Below are 23,456 nucleotides of genomic sequence, written 5' to 3'. Positions count from 1 at the left end.
TATCTAAAATTGATCAGTTGATATATATATATATATATATATATATATATATATATATATATATATATATATATATATTTTAATGGTTTTCAAGCACTACAAAAAATTAGATTTATTGATGGATTTTTTATTCACGGACCTGAATCCGTAGGTAAATCCAGTATTTCTACGGATATTATTCACTTATCTGTAAGTAAATTCAACATTACCTACGGATCTCAATCTATAAGTAAATTTAGTTTAAACTACAAATTCTTATCCACATATCTCTATCCATCGGTAAATTTTACATTCTCTACAAATTTTACTCACGAATCTATATCTAAAATAAATTCAATATTATTTTTAATTATTAATATAAATATTTTTATTAACAATATTAATAATTTTAAAAATATAAATAATTTTAATGGTTTATACGTTCTGAAGGAAAAATTGAAGAGGTTAAAATTCGACATAAGGAGTTGAAATAAAACAGTTTTTGGAGATGTTAATGTGGAAGGTAGAGAAGAAAGAAAGCGACTCTTGGCAGAATTGAGGAAAGCTAAGTAAGAGGCGATTTTGCAACAAAAAACAAGGATGAATTGGTTAAAACTGGATGATTTGAATACAAAATATTATCACTCTAAAATTAAGTGGAGGAGGATGCAAAATGGACTTAACGGGATTAAGGATGGAGAACAATTGTGTGAAGACCCGATGGAAGTTAAAAAAGGGTGAAGGTGTTTTTTGAGGAAAGGTTCATAGGGGGGATATTTACAAGTTAGATTGGACAACATTAACTTTAAGGGTGTCACTAGAGAGGATAACGATATGTTGGTAGGAACTATATCTGAAGTCAATGTTAAGGAGGCGGTTTGAATTTGTGATAGTGGTAAAAGTCCTGGTTCAGATGGATTCAATTTTGGGTTTATAAAATTCAGCTGGGACATTATAAAGGGTGATATTTTGAGAGTGGTACAAAGCTTTGTTGAGGGTGGTAGCTGGCCAAAAGGAACTAATGCATCTTTTATTACATTAGTCCCAAAGGTTGCAAATCCAAAACATCTAAATGAATTTAGATCGATCTCTCTTGTGGGATGTTTGTATAAAATTGTGGCTAAAATTCTTTCCTAAAGGTTGAAAAGGGTTTTAGATAAAGTTATTGATCATAGACAATCTGCCTTTCTTGAAGGAAGGAGGTTGTTGGACAGTGTGTTGGTAGGTAATGAGACCCTTGAGGAAGCCAAGAGGAAAAAGAAAAAGTGTGTGCTTTTTAAGGTGGACTATGAGAAAACTTATGATTTGGTTAGGTGGGAGTTATTGTTTTATATGTTAGGAAGAATGGGATTCTGCGAAAAGTGGATTGAATGGATAAAATATTGTCTTGAATCTTCTTCGATTTCAATGTTGGCAAATGATTATCCAACTATTGAATTCAATCCAATAAAGGGCCTAAGGTAAGGGGATCCGTTAGCACCCTTCCTCTTTCTAATTGTAGTCGAGGGGTTGGTAGGGCTGGTTAGACAGGCATAAGAGAAGAAGTTGTTGGAGTAAGTTGAGGTTGGTGTAAGGTGGATAAATGTGAATATGTTGCAGTACACAGATGACACTCTCTTTTTATGTAAAGCCGATATTCAGAGTGTTATGACTTTAAAAAATTTTTGAAGTATTTTGAACTTTCTTCTGGGCTTAAAGTTAATTATTCCAAGAGTAAGGATGTGGAGTGGTGAGTGTGAGTGCTAATCAGATTATGGGTTTTGCAACAATTCTTAATTGTGGAATTATGACGGCACCTTTTACATGTCTATCTTTCATATGTCGGTTACTGTGTTGAAGGAAGTGGAAAGGATATAAAATAATTTTTTATGAGGTTGGGGCTCAGAGGGAAGGAAAATTGCTTAGGTGGCGTGGAATAAGGTATGTGAGCTGAAGGAAAAAAAATGAAGTTTAGGGGTTATAGACATAGGAAGGTTTAACTATGCTCTTTTGGGTAAGTGGATTTGGAGACTTATGTCTCAAGAGAGTGGTTTTTGGAAGGAGATTTTAGTTTCAAAGTATGGGGGTTGGAGGAATTTAAGGTCCCAAGCTTGTATCAACAAGGAATCGATATGGTGGAGGGATCTTGAGAAAGTTTGGAAATTAGTGGAATGGGGTAATGATTTCAAAGACAAAGGAAGGTGGGTATAAGGATATGGGAAATAAATTTAAGTTCTAGGAGGATAAGTGGGTGGATAATGAATCCTTAAAGTAAAAGTCTCCAAGGTTGTTCTCGGTCTCTTTAGATGTTGGTCGCACTTTATTACAAGTTGGTGCTTGGAATGACAATTATTGCTCGTGGAAGCTAGGGTGGAGAAGGGCTCTTTTTGTGTGGGAATCTAGTCAAGTTGATCAACTCTCGTAGTTGTTGGATAATAAGAGGTAAGTGGAAGAGGGTGAAGGCATGACTGAGAAGTGGATTTGGAGGGATGCAATGTTTACAATTGACACGGTGAATGCAACTTATAATCATCTAAAGGGGTTGAGCAAGGTGGTGTTGGGGATTTTTTTGCGGATTTTTGGAAGTTAAAGGCTTTCCCTTCAATGCAAGTTACAACTTGGAGGTTGTTGACTAATACAATTGCTACTAAGAGTGGATTAACAAATTCAACTAGTTTAGACACACACACACAACCAACAACAAAGATCTTCATGCATTCCACTTGGATTTGGAGACATCAAAGCCCCTTGTTTAACACTTTTTCCACATATGAAGGCATCACAAATTTTTCTAGATCGAATTTGATGCTTAAATTTTAACCACAACGTCATAACATGATAGGTAATCTGAGCACAAAATTCCAGATCAAATGGCACACAAAACTAATTGAAACAAATCAAACAATGAGAGCCAATTGCGCACCAATTTTAGAGTTTGATAGCACTTGTAACAGTTCTGGCAATTTTACTTCCAAAAATTGTGTAAATTTTTTCTAGATCAATTTTCTCCCAAATTTTGTTTACCAATGCCTAGCACAGTAAGGAACTTAGGCTCAAATTTTCAGCTCAAAATATGGACTGTATTAATCCAAATAATTCAAAACTTGATAGCTATGAAACTTTCTCGCGCAAGGTTTCTAAACATACAACGTCTAGGCTTTTACGATTTTTTTTTTCTATTTTGTTTTTGGACGTTCCTTTTTAACGCAACATCATTGACATGTTGAAGCTCTCAATATAAAATTTCACTTATATTGAACACAAAATTATGCCAGAATAATTTTTTCAATCTAGATCAAATTACACAAATCTACTAGTGAAGAAGAAACTTAAAAAATCCAAAGAAAATTTGAACAAGACTTCAAGGCACAACGGAATTTTGTATTAAGATGCTTACTAATAATCTAATTGTAAACTCACATTGTAGAGGAATTAAGCAAAACAATTTTACAAACACATGGCATGGAATGGCATGGTTTTATTGCATTTTTTTTTATGGATTATTATTATTATTATTATTGCTTATGAACTAAAAGAAAAAGAACTTAAACAACGAGGAAAATCAACCTAGGAAATTTTGGGTAACATGTTTTGTTGTTTTTAAGAAGTTTTGTGTAAAGAAAAAAAAATGACAACTTCTAAGAATTTATGACATGTAAAGGAATAAACATACCCTACACAAAACATGAAGGATTCAAAAATTCAAACTAAGTAAACAAATTTAAAAATCTAAGACAAGGACATGCAATAGAAAATCCTAATAATTGATTCCATAATGGAACAAGCAATTGAACCAATTAAGCACGAAAAACATGGATATAAAACTATCCTAAACTCAAGCAAATATGGACAAGACGAAAAATAAGACAAGAAAAAACAACTTATCTCTTGAAGACCTCTTTCAAGACTCGACTCTTGATGCCAACTAATGTAAGCACCCTTCAAGCATCGGTGAAAGACTCAAAATAAGTTCAAACTTTTCTCCAAGCTTCAAAAGAGAAACTTGAGAGGTACCCACTTCCAAGGAAGGTTCCTTGGTGGAGAACCTAGGAGAAGAATACTTCCACTTTTAAGTGACTTTGAAAAACAAAAAAGATAAAATTTTATGCAAGTCCAATTCTTATTCATTTTCAAAGTGAGTACAAGAAGGGGGTAAGCCTATATTTATAAGAGGAGAGTCTCAAAACACTTCATGCACTAATTGTGCAAAATGCAACTCTACTTGTAATTTCTTCACTTCATGCAAAACAAGTCTCACATTGCTTAATTATTTTATTTTTCAAGTGTTTATAACCTCCAATACTCCTCTACTTGTTGCTTGGCCATATTGCCTTGTAGGTGAATATGTAAACTCTCTTCTTAATACTATACTAAAAGAAGGAAAAGATTTTTACATTCTTCTCTCAAATGTTGGTTCTTCTTTTGTGGGGTTTTTATCTCCTCCATTCTTCTTAATTGAAAGTTTCAAGGCCGAATGATTTTCATCAGTAGGAAACTATTTTAGATACTAAAAAAATTAGTAGTTTCTAAATTAGTTTATATTATTAATAAATAGTTTCTAAATTGATATATAATTAGCTACCAAAATTTTAAAACTTTGATAGTTAATTAAATACTAATTTTAAAAATTATTTATCAACAATAAAAATTACTTTAAAAACTAATAATTTTTTAAATTTATAAAATAATATATAATTTAGTTAATATAATAATTAATTATTTTTATTCAAAAATTATTTTTATTTAATAATTTTTAATAATGTATAACAGTCACATTTAACCATTTGGTATCGAAAGAACCATGGTGATTTTGGGTCTGTCAATAACACAAATTGAACAAGTGCTAAAAAAAATTTGGCTGGCTTCCCTTTTGACTTTTAAAGCAGGAAGGTATAGCATTGAATTAAAATAAACGTAATCATCACTTCAGAAGCTATTCAAATTGGAATTAATATAACAATTATCAAATTAAATTAAATTCACCCATAATCAAAATTGAAATTCCAGATTAAAAGAGTGAGGGAATATTTTACCTTTTCGTACAAGCATTAAATTTCATTGTGGTGTAGCTTGCATAAATGGCGTTAAATCAAGCAGCCAATTAATTTTACAGAATAAAATTACATGTTAACAAGTTACATCTTTATTGTATCTACCAAAATAAATAAATAAAAATGTTAACATTTCCTTCTGAAAATTATGATTCAGTTACCAAGAGTTTACTAATTACACAGTTTTGTCATAAAATGGAGAGAGGGTTAACACATGAATAAAATCCAAGACGTGGAGAAATTTATACCAATTTTCTTAACTCTTGGCGTGAAGTTTACCAGGTGAGTGAAACTGAAATAGTACATACTTGCACGACACAGCATCATAGAAAAACGGGTATAATATACTTCTACTTCTATTTTTAAAGAGATTAATTATCATATATATAGAAACTATAATAGAATTTATTGAAACTCTACTTTTTTTACTCAGTTATTTTATTTAGCTAAAAATTCTTGTACATCATAAAATTGTTTAACTTTTAACTACTTTTAAAACCATGTAAAAGATGTCTGAGTTTGTCATCATATAAAAGTCTTAAGATCTGTTTCTACTATTTGGTTTAACGTAAGAAACCTATGATCCTTTGGATTGAAAAATATAGAAACTAAAGATGTTAGGTTATGTGTTTCTGGGTTTTATGAAGATCAGATTTTGTTAAGTTATGTCAGAAGCTGCTTTGTTTCTTAGATGTTTTAGAAGTGTTATGTAATTAGGTGGTTCGTACTTTTTTTTATAAGGGTTGAATCACCTCTGAAATGGTTTTGTGTATATATATTTTTGGTTGCTGATGAAAAAATTAGAAACTAAATGTTGAAAACCAAATATGATGACTTAGGTTGAGTTGAGGAATATCTCACTATAAAGTAAAATATATGAAAATGAAACTTTTTTGATGGTGAAAATGTGTGGAACTACCTAGTTACAGTGGCATTAGATGTGAAATCTAGGAATTGAAGTGAGATGTAATGAATGGTGTGGTTACTTTCTAGTTCTACTTGGTTGCTTTACAAAAGGGCTGATATTCTCATCTTCCACTACGCATCCATCATAGGTATACCATACCTACTAAAACTGAGAGACAGATCATAGCATATCATGTGATAAGCTAGCTTATATATTCACACAAACAAGAGGGGGAAGGGAAATTTGCAGAAAATAGCTGGAAAAAAATATCTAATCTAGAATTATGCTGCTTTTCCATCTGCTATTCTGAAAAAGCAAGTTTAGTTTTATTTGTGGAAAGAGATATAAAGAAATTTGCAACAATAATATGGGTAGGGGAAAGGTGGAGCTGAAGAGGATTGAGAACAAGATAAACCGTCAAGTGACATTTGCAAAGAGGAGGAATGGGTTGCTCAAGAAGGCTTATGAACTCTCTGTCCTCTGTGATGCTGAGGTTGCCCTCATTATCTTCTCCAACCGTGGCAAGCTCTATGAGTTCTGCAGTGGCCCTAGGTACCTCTCTTTTCTACATACCCAAACCCCATCAACCTTTTCTTTCTATCACTCAGATTTTGTGTCTCAAACAAGGTTTTCTTCAAGTTCTGAGGGTGTTTTGTTTTCTGGGGTTCTTGATTTTCCCTCCCTGGTTTCATGGACTACTTAAAGTTCACATCTTGCTGCTGATTAAGTGGTTTGTGCTTGTGTTTTTCTTTAGGGGTTTGTGTTTCATGAATTTTTTAACTTTTGTTGCTTTCCTTTGTCTTTGGTTTCCTGTGTCTGATTTGTAGGGCTAGCTGAAGGATGTGTTGTTTGTTTATGATTTTGTTTCTTGAAATTTGTTTGATCTTCCCTACAATTTTCCTCTCTCTTTTCTTTTACAGTTTTAGATTCATAGTTTTTGGTATAGTTTTCATTAGATGACAGCTACAGCTTCTAGATCTTTTTGATTCAAAATTGTAGCATGACGATTGGAGTTCATGCATAATGATTCTTCTCTAATTATTTCTTCATCACGGTTGAATTTTAATTTATGGTTTAGATTGGTGGTTAAATATACTTATATTAGTTCATATTTAATATATGTACTAAGCTAAAACCTCTCCTTTTCTTTTGTTTTATTAAAAATCTAAACGGTGGTAAATGGTTTTGCTGTATAATAACATTCTATGACTATAATTTCCATTCCCTCATAAGGTTTTGTAAATATATATCTCCTTTACAGTGAAACTTTCTCCTCTTAATAAGCTCTGATGAAAATTAAAGAGAGAGGAATCGCTCTGGTCTTTGTTTTGCAGCTGCAGAATTCTCTTGCCAATGAGTTGATAGAATTGGGAAACTGTGATGAAAACTATTCATGAATTTTACGTACTAGCCTTTTGGATTAAGATCCTCTAGAGTTTTCAAAAAATACGTAGATCTAAGCCATTCTCTAATTTCAATATATGATTATATATAAAGAAGGTAAACTACATGAACAGTGAAATTATCAGTAACTACACTCAGTTCTTTCTGAAACCGCATGAGATTCATTTCCCTTTTGAAATGGATGGTTCATAACTTTATGACCAAGTGCTATAGACTTTTAGCCCTTAACATCTTCACTTGTGTAAGAAAACAATTTTAATTTTCATAATCATTCATGCATTCTCATTTTTAGGACATATGTTCTCATTTAACAGATACAGCCCTTTGAAAAGTAGTCATGAGTATGATATCATGCAACAATTCAATTAAATTTTACAAATTGTTTTTGTGAGTTATGAGATTTTGGAATGTAAACGTCATTTTTGTTAAATGAAAAGGAAGGGATTTTCAACTTCCTGCAGATTGGAATGGAGAAAGTGTTTTTGCCTTGATATTTGTGTAAAGTTGACTGGTTCATAAACTTTAAAACCAACAAAGCAGTTACCCAATTTTTTCATTCATGAAAAAACACTGATCAGAGTTGTTAATAATTAATTTTTACTATAATTTGATTAATCATATTTTTCTCAATTATGCTTTTCTACTTATCAAAGAATTTGAGATCAACTGAGATGAACAATATGTTGGTGTTCACTTATTTATAACTATGGTGCAGCAATGAAGTCCAATCTTCATTTTAGGACCCTTAAATCATTGTGTGTAATGAAAAGAAACACTAACATTCTAGATTTTTGTGGTAACTATATTTACAACCCCAAGATCCTCTTTGTCGTTGTATACTTGATTATGATTAGACATTCACCCATATGTCAGAACATATCAAAAGAAAAGAAAACAAATCATGCATTTCCATTCAATGTAAAAGACAGAACTTTGGTACAATGCACACTTTAAATATAAAATGAAATAGATAAATTCTTATGTGATTTTGTACTAACAATATATATATATATATATATATATATATATGTATATAATCTTTGTACGTACATATTTCACTTTAGAAGTGACATCAAGTACCTTTTCTTTTAGGTTAGATTGTCTTCTTTACTGTTAAGTAGGTTTCTCTCTCCTGTAGTGAATATATAAGTCATTCATGCTTTATCAAGTGTTATATTTTTCTTGGCATGCATACTTTAACATTTGATTAGTGCATAAACATCAATAATCAAAACATGCAATTCAGTATCATAAAGGAAATCATATATACACAGAGAAGCTATGTGTGTTAATCAATGCATGATTGATTATGTGAAGTATAAGCTTTACTGACTTATACTGTTAGCTCTAGATGTGAATCACAGAAAGATTAAAGAGTATTGTGCAGATTTTGTTTTGAATAATTACTGTGATTAGGATAATGATAAGACAATTATTCCCGTGTTCATTCTATACTGCTATATATCTTCATTGTCATGCATTGAACTGTAGTGTTAAAGAGGATTGTTGATCATGTACATTTGTAGATCACAAATAGGGATCTTCTTGGTTTTTACTTATTTTATTTCATGAGAATATGCTTAGGTTTATCCAAATTATATAACTTAGAAGAGTAAGCTACTTTGATGGACTTCAATAGTTTGAGAGGAATTTAATTTAAAGAAATTACAATTATATTTCTTTTATATCATGTTAACTGATACTCAATTTTTCTTTAATATTAAAATAAGAAATTCACCACTCTTATTTTATTTTAAAAATATAAATAAAATTATAAAATTAAAATTATGTTTTAAAATATAAGAATTAAAAAAAATAGAAACAAAAAGTTAAAAAAAACTATTTGTATCACTTTAGTAAAACTAGGATAAGGTGAATTTTATTTATTGAAAACATGAAAAAGATGAGTGTTTATTTAAAAAATATAAGGAATATAAAGGTTATTTCATTAAAAGTATATGAGAAATAAGTGTCCACTCTAATTAAAACTTTCATTGCAGAAAAAATAAACTTTCCTCTACCTTGAATAACCTTTGCAGATTCGAATTTCTAAATTTCAAACCAATTGTGCCAATACTTATACTAGTATATTATATTTTCAACAGTGTATAACTAGCTGTTTCTCCTACTTTGATAAGATGAAAAAATCTTGTTCTAATAGTATATACATGGTCAGGGAGATTAATCCTCACTATATACTATGCTAATATTTTGGACTACCATGCATCTACTATTCTTAAATGATTAATATAGGTTGAAAGTTTTGGTTGATTATTTTAATGAAATTTTCTTTTAATTATTTTATTAAAGATCCGAAGCCAGTTTTATAAAGCATCAACGAAATGATGCTGCCAATAATATTTCAAGAAATATTATAACCAACCCCTATTGTTATATCTACATCTAGCTGTAATTATTAATAATAATAAAAATATAAGAATAAGATTGAAAGAAAATTTTTTATTTATTAAAAAAATTTATGCACAAAGATTTTGTGCAAAATCCATGTATCTACTATATACATAAAACTCTTTCTATACTTAAAAGAAAAAAATATTTATAACTTTTTCTATAAAGACTGGTTGTTAAAAGTGAGATTATTTTTTTAGCATGTACTGGCATGCATTTCTTTAAAAGTTTAGTTTGGAGATATTTTAAGTTTGATTGGGGAGGTGTTCAACATATTGGTTTTTGTCATAAGAGCAGTGACATCGGTGTATAAGGATTGTGACATCTTTAAAGTGTTTTATTTTATTTTATTTATTTTTTATTGAGAAAAAAAAATATTAAAACAATTAAATCTAAACATCAATTAATACATTTGTATAAACTTAAACATTATTAGAATAGTTTATTATTTTAAGATATTGTTATGTCTATGTCAGGCCCAATAATAAGCTATCAATGATTGAGAAAGAGGATAATATAGTAAAATAGTATAAGGTTTTGGGTAAATATACAGTATTTTGTTCACTCTTATGGGGACTTGGAGATGGTTGTTAGAGTGGAGCCATCTTATAGGTACTTTGACTGTATTGAATTAATGTGGCTGACCCATTTGTACCCATCAAACATGATTTGATTTCCTTATTGCAGAGGATACATCACTGTGGTACACAACTTCATTGGGGGAGGATGTGAAAATTTTAAGTGTATGTTTCAATTTCATTAAAGTGGAGATAATATTATAAAAGCTTTAAGGTTGTTAAAAATACCGTATAACAAGATATCTCTTCCTCCTTTTGTACTCACTTCATCCTATATCTACTTCCAAGGAAGTTCACAGGTTAGTGATAATAATTATCTACAAAAGTGTCTTCCTCTTCCATCTTTTAACATGATATTCAAAACTTAAAGCTCTTTCCATGGCTTTCACATCTTTTTCCTTAACTATGCATTTAGAAAAAAACTCTTCTTCCTTCTTTATTCTACACACTTTCAGTACTCATATCTCTCTTAAGTTTGATGATTACAATTTCTTTATATGGCAACAAATTCTTGCTATTATTAAAGGTCTGAAGTTATTGAAGTTTTTAGCATACCAAAATCTCCCTCCTAAATACAATACACCGGAAGATTTGACAGCAATATTTTGAGTCAAGAATTTCTCATTTATGAACAACATTAACTTCTAGTTGCTTGGTTACTTGCATCCATGATCACTTTTCTCGTCATTTATCTTTTTGAAATCTGGAACAAACTACATTATGATTCTCAATCAAGTGTCAAAATCAATAAACTCAAAATCCAACTTTGCTGTCCAAAAAAGGATAGGACTATCACAACCAATCTTCTTCTTGTTATCAAGAAGATTATTGATAACTTGTCTACAATTTGTTATTCGATATCCATAGATGATCGCGTTGAAGTTATATTAGATGGTTTACTACGATGACTTTGTCATATCTGTTTTATCGCGCAATTATTTTTATTCTGTTGAAAACGTCGAGGCATTGCTTCTTTCTCATAAGGAAATATTTGACAAACATAATATTATTGATTTCAATCCCCTTCAAGTTAATCTTACAACCACTCCCTAGCCTTCAAATACCAAACCTTGTCTCATGCGTTTCTCCAACAAAGGCAAATGTTCTTTTTTGCAACTCTTCTACAACCAAGAATAACAGTTATGTAGGTTCAAATAACGGTCAAAGACCATCTTGGAAGTCCACAAATTCTTGGAAAAGTCAGAAAATCTAGTGTCAAATATGTGGTAAACCGGGACATTCTAGTATTAACTATTGGCATCCATACGATAGTGATAACCATGGCTATTTCTAGTATCCATTCTAGTATTCTAGTATTTTTTTCTCGGTTCATATTCCTTTTACTTAAATGTGACCCCATGGCCTATCTTGACCTTTGAAATTTTTGAAGGCTTCAACTCCTTGAAAAGTTTTTTTGTCATAAGTCATGTGATTTGTGCATCCACTATCAATTAGCCACGATGCACTTGAAATATTGTTGGAGAAACCAGTTGCAACGAAAAATACATCATCCTCCTCATTTGCAAATTGAGCATCTACGTCTTGTTGTTCACTTTGGTTTACATCTTGTTGCTCACTTTGGTTTCTACAAATGACTGCTTCATGCCCCAGTTGATTGCACTTGTTGCACTTAGAATCAGGTCTTCTCCAGCACTTAAACGGTGGATGACCTAACTTGTTGCAATGCTTACAAGGAGGGTAATTTATCCTTTTGTTGTTATTGTGTGCAGCAACTTCTCCATTTTCTTGCTGGTTCTGCTTGATCTGGCTACCTTTGTTTCTCCAGCCACCTTCATGATTGGCTGTTAAGGCTCCTGCTATTGCTTCATCTTGTCTCATGGCTCTTCTTTGTTCTTGTGCTTGTAAAGCATTTAAGAGCTCTGCAACAGAAATTTTTTATAAGTCCTTTGTGTTCTCTAGGGTGTTATAGTGACTTCAAACCTCTCTGGAACCGTTACAAGCAGTTTTTCCACAATTCTTGAATCTTTTAACACAGATCCAAGCAACCTCACTTTGTTGGCAATGCTTAGAAGTCTATCAGAGTACTCTTTTACAGATTTTGACTTCTTCATTCTCTGCAGTTCAAACTCCCTGATTAGATCCTCTTCTACAGCTTCCCATAAATTTAATGCTTCTAAGTATGTCTCCATACGAACAATCCACATTTGATAATTGTCTCCATCAAAGACAGGTGGTGTTCCATTGATACACTCTACTAACCTCACAGATCCCTCAAGAAGGTGTGCGCATTTATTTGCAGTTAAAAAACAGAATTTCCAACAGATGCTGACGGTGGTTCAGACTTATAAGACCAAAGTCTACCATTGATTACTATGTGTATGTTAGAAACAATCTCGTCTCATGGTGTTCTCAGATGCAAGGTGGTGTATCATGCAATAACATTGAAGTTGAATATCATAGCATTGTCCTTGTGCTCTCTAATATCACTTAGGTTTCATCCCTTCTTCTTTAACTACGTGTTACTTTCCAACTCCAACGATATATTATAATAATAATCTTGGTGTTATTCTCTTAGCTATCAATCATGTTATGCACTCAAGATCTAAGGACTCTAAAATTGGTTTGTATTTTGTTAGAGATCGAGTTCAACAAAAATTGTTTCTCCTTGTTCATCTTTTCTGACCAGTTTTAAGAGGGGGATAATCTAACAAAACCTCTGTCCAATTAATCTTTTATTAGATTTAGAGATAAACTTATGATGGTTGAAAGTCCCACAATAAGTTCAAAATCCCACAAAATCATTGATTAATTGTTTTAACTTCCTTTTGTTTATATGGTGTATATTAAACAAATCATTGATTAATTGTTTTAACTGCCTTTTGTTTATATGCAGTATACTCTCTTTATATAGTAGGATATAGTAGGATATAGTAGGTAAAGGATTCAATAAATAAATATGAGAAAAGTAAATCAAACTAGAAGAAGTGAACATTTTACTATTCTAACTAGTATAAAAACCAAGTTGAGAAGGTTCACTTTAATTTCAAACTCTAAATAATGTAATAGAGAAGAAACATAACAATCCCTTATTATAATCTTCTCATCATAATTTATCTCAAGTCTTGTACAACTGTCCTTATAATAATTATGCAATGTGAGTTTGTGAATTAAACAATCATATATAGTCAGAATTGTTGTACAAGTCAAATATTGAGGATAAATGATTAAAATTTTACTTGCCTTGTATTCTTGTATTATATATAATACACAAGTTCTTCTAAACTAAACCAATAAGAAAATTGTGATAGTTCATCAGATACTGATTTATTATTGATTTCAAAGTTATATTTGGATCTGGTAAAGATAAGGAAAAAGGTTCATTTATTTATTTAATTTACTTCTAAGTTAAATATATTTTAACTTGACAATTGCACTGAATATAAATAACTATATTTTAACATAATTAAAAAAAGTTCAGGACAACAGCATTTGTACTACTTCTTTCAGAAATATGTGTTTATTCAGAACTGTAATTGACAAAATATATTGCCATGATATGCATAGTAAAATTGAGTATTAATTTCATTTCATTGCTTATGTTATATATGTATGTTATATGGTGTTGGTTCGCTTTTGCATTTCGGTTAGTATCAGAGAAAAGGTTAGGACTTGTTGTTTATTCTATATAAGAGTTGGATCATCGTTCATATATTTATTTAATTTTTTTCTGATAAAAAAATATAATTACATTTTTTTTTCTTGAGGTGAAATATAGATTCATAGTGGCTATTTGTTTCAGCATGACCAAGACACTGGAACGGTATCACAGATGCAGCTATGGAGCCTTGGAATTACACCACCAACCTGAAATAGAGACACAGGTTCATCTTTCTTGTTTTGACTTGAACAAGTTTTTGAATAGAGAAGGTAGAAAATGTAACAAGATTAGGATAAGGGTTTGGCAAAATAGGTTTTTTTACCTTATTTTTCAACTTTTTCAAGTGTTGTTTGTGTACTCAGTTTTCGTTTTTCTGCAAGTTTATGCAATCTGTGAAAGGCTAAGATGAATGAGCATTGGATTGTGCAGAGACGCTACCAAGAGTACCTGAAGCTAAAATCCAAAGTGGAGGCACTGCAGCAAACACAAAGGTAGAATGGTAGTGCAATTATTGAAAGGATAAAACTTAGTACATATACACCTGCTTTAGTATTGATTTGATGTATTTCATATAAGACACACACAAAAAATCAGAAAATAATAAAATTATAATATTTAGGAATCACTAAACAATTCTTATAATTTTAATTTGTGAAAAAATCTTGTCTCCCTGACAAATTTTTTTTTCAATCTCAGTCAAAAAAATATTATTTTTCAAGTGTAAATGGACCATTACAACTTTTTTTTTTCTTATGTTGAGCTAAAAGCTTTCCTTCTATTAAATACGTTAGAATTAGTTTTATTTTATTAATTAAAGTCAACTTTAAATACTATTTTTCTTCTATAATTTATTAAAATAAAATTTGACCTTAATTGGAGGATAACATAAATATTTCATAAATTGTAGGTAATTGTTGTCTTTATCAAAATTCTTTAAACGTAAAAATTCTAGAAGAGAAAAAAAATCATTTTTAGTTAAAATTAGTTTATGTATAAACTAATTTACAAAATTTCCCTTAAATTTTATTCAAATTTTCCTAGTTAATTTTAATTTATTGAAAAGTTCATGTTATTGATTTTTCTTACTTTTCTAATTTTTCTCTTCGATTAATACTTGTGAAGAAGTTCATCTAAAAATTCTTTTTAGTGATGATTTATGATCTGTTGATACCTTTATTTTTTTAATTCTTTTTTAAAAGAGTTAATAGTTATGTACAAATGTAGAAAGTAAAAGTAAAGTGAAAATAAAATGAAATGAAATTTGTGTAATTATATGAGTAAAAGAAAATGGAAAGAAAAATGGTTCCCATGAATTCAAATAACTTCGAAGCTACTTTAATAGGAGAGTGAACAATGTTTCAGAAGTTTTTGCCTTTATTCAATTAAGGTTTTGGTCGTAGGTCATTGTCAAGTTTTATTTTATGTTTTTGTTTTCTTTTTTTTACTGATGTCTTGATCCTCTGGTCTATATGAGGATGGTTTATTGACGTTTTTCAGGGATTTGTTCTTTTAGGTGGATTCTCTGGATCCAGTTAGATGAGTTGTTTTTAGGAGTCTAGTGAAATGAGCTTTTGTCGTTTAGAGTTTGAATTTTTGATTAAGGATTAAACCACCCTTAAAATGATTCACATTTATTTATTTTTTATTATCGATAAAAAATGACATATATTAATTGGTTGCATAACTGTGTAGAAACCTCCTTGGTGAAGAATTGGAGCACTTAGATGTTAAGGATCTTGAACAGCTTGAGCGTCAGCTGGACTCTTCCCTGAAGCAAATCAGGTCTAACAAGGTACCTCTGTTCAACTAATTTATCATACAATTTGTTTCAATCAATCTTAATTATTATATTATTGATTGAAAGATGAAAATGTGACAAGGGCTTTGCAATATAAAATTTAAAGTTTCTGTTGTTCTTGCTGGAAAGACTGAAAATTACAATATCAAAATATGTTGCACTCAATAAAATTAATTACATGTCCAAGGGATGTTAGAGGGATCACATTGATTTATATTTTATTTAGAGGAATCTCTCTGAGAATAACCCACAGAACAAATAAGCATTAAATGTAAAATATACTCTTAATTTTTCATCAACTGCATATATTTGAAATTTGATTTTTTTTAATATAAATGAGTACTTTACATCTGACAACCCCTTCACTAAAAGTATACCAAACATCAATAAAGTTTGTCCTTTAAAGCTACAAAAAATATTCATGGTGAACTGAGAAGTTTTGACTTTCTAAAATCTGAAATTCACTAGTAATCTTGACAATTCATTCTTCAAAAAATTTACAAAATATATATAAGATGCATATTTTAAAATTCTCCAACCTGATTTTGATTACATAAAATTTAAATTTGTAATAAATAAATATTTTCAAACATACTTTTGTTGAAAAGTAAAATTAAAACATTCTCTTTACACTATCATCCCTAAAGATAGTTGTTCTAATTTATATTCCAAAAGAAGTTTTTCTAGTGTACAATATAACAAGTTAAAAAATTAAGTTTACATCATCCTCTTATACATTCCATATTATAAAGTAGATATATAATGTTATTTGTACAACAGTGAGAAAGAATGAGAGAGAAGAGAAGAAATAGAATGTGATAAGTGAACAAGGAAAAACATCATCGTACCAATAATACAACTCAAAAGTACATCACTCACCCAGACAATTATTTTTGTCCTCTTTTAATGAAATGACTCATTCTAAACATTTTATTGACACTTATTATTGTATTATCATATTACACTTTTCTATCATGTTAGATTTCTGGTATATCTACAAATGATTTAAATAGTATATATCTTTGAACTGTTCCAAAGGGTCACCAATATTTTGATCATAGGTGCCTTTTGTCTTTGTTTGTTGGGTGGATCTTCCATGCATGGATAGTGGAAACTGTACTTATCAGTGATGTTTGTGTACTGTTAAACAGTTTTAGTACCCATATCAGTCTGTCATATAGTCTAATCTATTATAAATATGACATCAACCTAAGAATTTACGTTGTTTGATGTACTATATACAACTAAACTAGCTACATCAGAGGTGTATATCCTTTGCCAGAGTTCAACTGTTTGATAAGACATGTTTTGTTCTAAAAATTGAGACCATAATTTGTCTTAGTCTTGTCTTGAGATTAGATGTTCCATGTGCCAGTTGGCCTCATTTTTTTTTAAAATTTTATCACTGCAGCTAGATTCTGATCATCATTGTCTGAAACTATAATATATTTACATACAAAATAATTTGCTTAATTATTTTGATCATTAACATGTCTCTTTTGTAATTATGCATGACTGCATCACATTCTACAATAATCAAGTATTTTTTGCTTTCCATTAACATGTCACATGCTCATAAATATTTGATATCAGCATTTGGACATTTTGAGTAGAAAATTGGCATCTAAATAATTGTTTTCAGAGAACAAAAAGGAAATAAAATGGTGTTCAAATTAAGTTCAGGATTTATTACGAAAATTTGTGTAATTGTAGACAACTTGCAGACTGCAATATGTGCTAACATAAGAGACACTCACACGAGAGTAAATCAAATTATTTAGAAAAAGGTTTAAAATTACTGTTTGTTTCATAATTTAATTTTAATCTAATGATAAAAAAATGGATAGTTGATTAGAATGGTTAGTTTGAAAAATAAAGTGTAATTCTTTCAAAATTATTTTTCAGAGAACTTTATTTCTCTTTTTCTCCATGTATAAAATGTGGAATTCATGATTTTACATTAATGATTTCTGATAATTTTTTTATTTTAAATACATGTGGACTATACCACTAGTGCGGTTATTTAGAAAATAAAAATTAATATGACCATGGATAATTATTAACTTAATATTTATTTTAAAAAGTTTTCGCACTAAGACTCTTACAAAAGAAAAATAAAAATAAAATGGACATCTCTATAAGTTAAATTAATTTGTGAATAAATTAATATGTATAAGTTCTCTTATATAACTTTTTAAAATTTTATTTTTAACTATTACAAACACTAATTTTAATTCATAAAAAGGTAAATTTTTTCATATATATTTTTTTCTTCCAAAATTTCTTGTAAAGCTCATCCAAACAATTTTATAATTGCCTTAACTCAACTATAAAATAAAAACCTCAAACTATCTTCATCTAAGTATTTTTTTATTTTATGGGCAATAAAAAATAAATAAATAGGAACCACTTCAGAGGTGGTTCAACCCTTATACGCGGTACTCAAGCACCAAACTAAGCCTAAGCACCTCCAAAACTAACTAAAAAACCTTTCTCTTACTACACCTAGCAATTACTTCAAGAAACTAACCTCATACACTCCATAGGTTCCAAACACCAATCAGAAAAGGAAAACGAAGCTAAGTGAGCTTTTGTAGAAACCCAAGACCACATCTTAACTTGAACCAAAGCAAAAACTTCATCCGTGTCAGCCACTCCTCTTTTGAAAACTATATGATTCCTGTGATTCCAGATTTCGCTAACCACCCCGACCCAAATTGTGTTCCAAACGAGATTAACTGACACAAAAGGAAGACTCATCCTAAAATGAACAAAGTTAGACATCGGCTCGATGTGTGACACAAACAAAACCCCAAGCCATCCATAACATAAACACCAAACTCGCCAAGCGAAACTACACCCGAAGAACAAGTGACTACAAGACTCTTCCTCCTTCCCACACAAACAACACAACAAGCTTTCTACCAACACCCCTCTTTTGCTTAAATTTACCCTGTTAGCAAGTTTGTTTTCCAATAACCTCCAAGCCATAAGCCCAGCAGAGGTACTGTCTTGCACTCCCAAAGCATACAGAAAACCGGCGAAGGAACCACCTCTTTGTCCTTCCTAACAAGATTGTAGGCAGAATTAACTGAAAAAGTTTGGAGACCCCCACCCTTCCAAATCCAACAGTCAGCCTCACCCGGGACCATCCTAGCCTCAAGCAGAATCGTACTTAACTGATCTGCCAACGACTTCTCCCAATCGAAGAACGATCTTCTCCACGCTAGTTGCCAAACCCAACTTCCATTAGACCAAGAACCAAGCTCCGACACCTTTGCGTCTTTGGTAGAACTAATGGAGAACAATCTTGGAAAGACGTTCTTCAGTGCCTCACCATTCAGCCATCTGTCCAACCAGAAGTAAACATTTTTCTCGTCTCCTACTTTCTACTTGAAACAGTCTTCAAATCGTCTCCCCCAACCCTCTGAAGACCAAACCTCTCTCAAATCTTTCCACTAGAGAGAGCTCCTCCTACCTTTTCCTTCCTCTCCCAAGCTTCTCCACCCACCGTATTTGGAAGTGAGAACCTCCTTCCACAAACCGTCCTCAACCGAACCCAACCTCCAAATCCACTTCCCCAACAAAGCCATATTGAACAGCTTTGGATCAATAATTCCAAACCCCCGAATTCACGCGGCTTAGAAACCAAGTTCCAGGAAGTCCAAGCGATCTTCCTTTCGTCTGCACCCCACCCCTAGAGGAAATTCCTTTGAATACTAACTAGCTTTCCTGTCACCCCTGAAGGCAATTTGAATAGCGACATAAAGAATAAAGGAATAGAAGGAAGTACAAACTTTATCAAACAGATCCTCCCAGCCATCGACAAACACCTTCCCTTCCATCTGCTTAATCTAGCTTGAACTTTCTCAATCACCTCGTTCCAAAAAGCACCACGCTTATGACTCCCACCAACTAGTATACCCAAGTAGACGAAAGGGGAAGCCATCGTATCACAATTGAGAATAGTTGCAAAACGCTAAAGCGCAACCTGGTCCAACCCCGTTCCATCGATCCTACTCTTAGCAAAATTAACCCTTAGCCCTGAAGCAAGCTCAAAACATTGCAAGATCGCCTTGATGTTAAATACACTTTTGGTATTTGCTTCACAGAAGAACAGAGTGTCGTCCGCGTACTGTAACATGTTTACTTTTACCTTATCCTTTCCAACCTCCAAACTATAAACCAACTTCTTTTCTTCTGCAACCCTTTCCAACCTCCATCTAAGTATTAAGAACTATGACTAATCGCAACATTTTTGGAAGGTTTATTTACAAAAAAATCATAAAAAAATATACATCAATTCATAGTGAAATAGTCCAAATGTAAGTCCTGTACAAATTAATACTTCTATAATTAATGAAATCTTAAATACTTTTAGTACCTATATATAATGTTGCTTATCAACACCATAAAATTAAGCATGGATATAATATTTTACAACTAAAAGTCAGCATTTGATAGGTGCATTCTAAAATTTTGGTGATCACTTTTTATCTCTGCAAAAATTGTGTGATAATCTTAGGGGAAATGCTCCATGCACAATATGCAGTGTTTATAAATATACTTGACATCATAATTTAAGATTTTAAATTATTATTATTATACTCCTAACAATACTTATGCATCTGTACTTGTTTGCAGACACAACAGATGCTTGATCAACTCTCTGATTTGCATAGAAAGGTGAACTATTTGTTGAGCTTTTTCTCTGTCATCATGATTATCATTTATTCATAGTCTGCTAACAACTCTGTTTTTGTGGACACACAGGAAGAGATGCTGCTGGAAACTAATAATATCCTGAGGAACAAGGTATCCAAAGAAACATACTTTCAAATGTTATTATATATATTTATATTATTATACTTGTTGAATTTTGTCATTTGAAATATTTTCATTTTTGGAAAAGTTATTAAGAAAATCAATGTTTAGGCATTATTGTTCAATTTCAAATGTGTAATTATTGTAATAACCAAATTGAAATTATGTAAATCACTATGATATTACATTGATGAGATGAAATCCTTACACTGTCTAAATTTCTGAGTCTTAGTAGTTGAACTTTATCGATTCCTCAGTTAAATATTAATTATTAAGGCATTTAAAACCTGCATTCTTATAATGTAGTACTGTGTTACCTACCTGTACTGAACTACATTGCATTTCAAATGGATAATAAAGAAAGACAAATAAACATATGTGAAAAATTAGTGTGGGAAATAAAAAAAATTAGTATATGTATAATATACTTTTATTTAGTTATTAACTATATATATAGTCAATTTGCATGACAATTAAACTATTATGCACATAAAATATGTATATAACCATTAAACTCTATCAAAATAATAATTTAATGTAACTGTTTAAGAGAGTTTTTTCATGTACTATGTAACATTAATTTGATTAGGGACAAGCATTGATTTGAATGTCAACAAAGTACTAGTGCTGAACGATGGTACTGTGAAATTCAGATTAGCAACATCCATGCATTAACTGCATTTTATTGTTGAAATTTCATCTTACTCTTTAGACCATATAAATTTGCTGCGGCCAAAAGCTTTTGATGTCCTTGGTACTTTCCCGATGACAAATTAAATCACTGCAGTATGCATAATTTAAGCATCATTTTCTGGTTTGTCCACAGTATTCTTACCAAACTTTTTTCCCCTATTGATGAGATCCAAGTACTCAACCCTATCACCATCATCTAGCCAAGTTTTTAACAACTTCCAAAGCTTAAGCTTGATGCATACACATAACACATGGCATCAATCACATGTTCACACCTAATCACCTTTTCTCTATTGCTTCCAGTTTCATCTTAAACTCTGCAATGACCTTGTTTTCTTTTCAAGTGTTGTTTATATTCCCATCTTGTGGCACCCCATTTGATTAAAAGTCCAAGCTGCATGTCCATGTTTAACAGTTGGAGGAAATCAATGTAGCCCTTCAACCAACATGGGAAGCTAGGGAGCAAAATGCTCCCTACGATGGCCACCCTCACCCATCAGAGGGATATTATGAGACAGCACATTGCAACAGTACATTGAGAATTGGGTAATGTTCTTCTCCCTCAGTGCATAAAATGTGAAATAGATTATACCTGTGTTTGCTGAAGTTGGATACTGTTCTTTTTCTGTTCTGCAGATATGATTCTTCAGGGTTAAATGAAGCAGGAGGAGCTGCAGGAACCTCAGCCCAAAATGCTAGTGACTTCATGCATGGATGGATGAGCTGAATTAATTCACAATTTAGTTTAATTCATGATTGTCAGAAATATGATGCTCTATGTAGAGATCTTGGAGCCTACAAGAACAGGCTGTAATAATAGGTGTCATGCAGCATAAAATATACTATGCTATTCTTAATATTCCAATAAGACATGTTTTGAAGAATTTGATAATTAACATCTTCCCAAAACTTCCTCCATCCTAACTTTCTATAATTGATCTAAATGGTGTTCTTCCAGACTTAATGGCATGTTTATGTTAGTAATGTTACTAAATAAGTGTCAATGGTTAAATTTTCCGCTGCTTGTAATCCACTTTTTTGCTTTCATCATGAATATAAATATCTGCCTGTGAATCTGTAGTTTGGATTTTGTTTTATCTGTTCAACCATATATGCAATTTGATAATATATATATATATATATTTACTTTACTCTTTATTATTATTATTTCACTGTCATTTCATTAGTTTAAGTGGAATTTGGACTCAACTTTTTTAATAAGATTATCCAGTTTGAACTTTCAAATGAGAAAATAAGACTTTATTAAAGTGGTATGGTCCAAAGAAAATCTTGCATGTTGGATCTTGCAAGAGCAGTTTCTGGCATTTTTTTGGCAAAATTAGTAATTTCTCTCTTGCTCAATTTGCCAAAGGCATAACACTTAGAAACAAAATCATGTGGCTGTCCATGATTATCACCCTATCTTTTTCCTGGACGTTTGAGTAAAATAATTTCAAAAGTATTGTTTAATAATGGTACCTGCTTGGTTTAGAAAAGAAAAAAAAAGTGTGAAGTATAATGATTTTTAGAGAATTTAAAATGACAAAAAAATTAGTATAAAGAAGTACTTTTCTCCCTTTTGTTTGGTTGTGTAGAAAGTACAGAATAAAATATTGTGATAATAAAGTAATTGTCCTTGACTAAAGAATGGAGTTTGATAATTAATTTGAGTAAAAAAAAAGATATATTTGGAAAATATTTGGTTTGCATATAGTTTTGTGAATGTTAAGTTATTGTAATGGAAGAGAAGCTTTGTTCAGCTGGCTTATAAATCAACATAGAGATTAATGGCTTTAGAAATGAAGGACATCACATGGAGCTATAACATTTCTAGTATGTAGATGATAAACTATTTTAGGTTAACTTGTGACCTTTAAGGAAAAATTTAAGGTGTTAGGGATTACTATTTTAGGTTTTGAAGGTTAATTTCTGTAATTTTCTCTTTAACATTTAAATGGGCATGAAATTTGATTGGAAATTGGTTCCATTAAGTCTACCTTTTATGTAACTTATTTCTTGGAGTGATAATGTAGACCTAGTAGTTTAATAATATTTTTTTGAGAAGTAAATATAATAATTTTTTATTAAATTTTCCATTTGATCTTCCATTACAATAAATACTCTTATATAAACTAATTAAATATTAATAAGAAGCAAATAGATTATTGGTAAAAGAATACGTGACTCGGTCTTTCTGACCGAACTGATTGAGACA

General features: G+C 31.0%; 1 protein-coding gene across 1 annotated transcript; it reads left to right on the top strand.

Moving 5' to 3' along the window:
• The first annotated feature begins 5,569 nt into the window (after positions 1-5,569).
• LOC137806347 (agamous-like MADS-box protein MADS2) lies at positions 5,570-22,137 on the top strand. Its single transcript, XM_068606396.1, has 8 exons — positions 5,570-6,468; positions 14,068-14,149; positions 14,356-14,417; positions 15,619-15,718; positions 20,369-20,410; positions 20,498-20,539; positions 21,657-21,787; positions 21,878-22,137. The coding sequence occupies exons 1-8, from the start codon at positions 6,284-6,286 to the stop codon at positions 21,966-21,968; spliced, it is 735 nt and encodes a 244-aa protein (XP_068462497.1). The 5' UTR covers positions 5,570-6,283; the 3' UTR covers positions 21,969-22,137.
• Positions 22,138-23,456: the final 1,319 nt, after the last annotated feature.

The sequence above is a fragment of the Phaseolus vulgaris genome, chromosome 3 (assembly GCF_000499845.2).
Source record: "Phaseolus vulgaris cultivar G19833 chromosome 3, P. vulgaris v2.0, whole genome shotgun sequence".
In the NCBI taxonomy this organism is placed as follows: Eukaryota; Viridiplantae; Streptophyta; class Magnoliopsida; order Fabales; family Fabaceae; genus Phaseolus; species Phaseolus vulgaris.
This window is presented reverse-complemented; position numbering and strand designations above follow the sequence as displayed.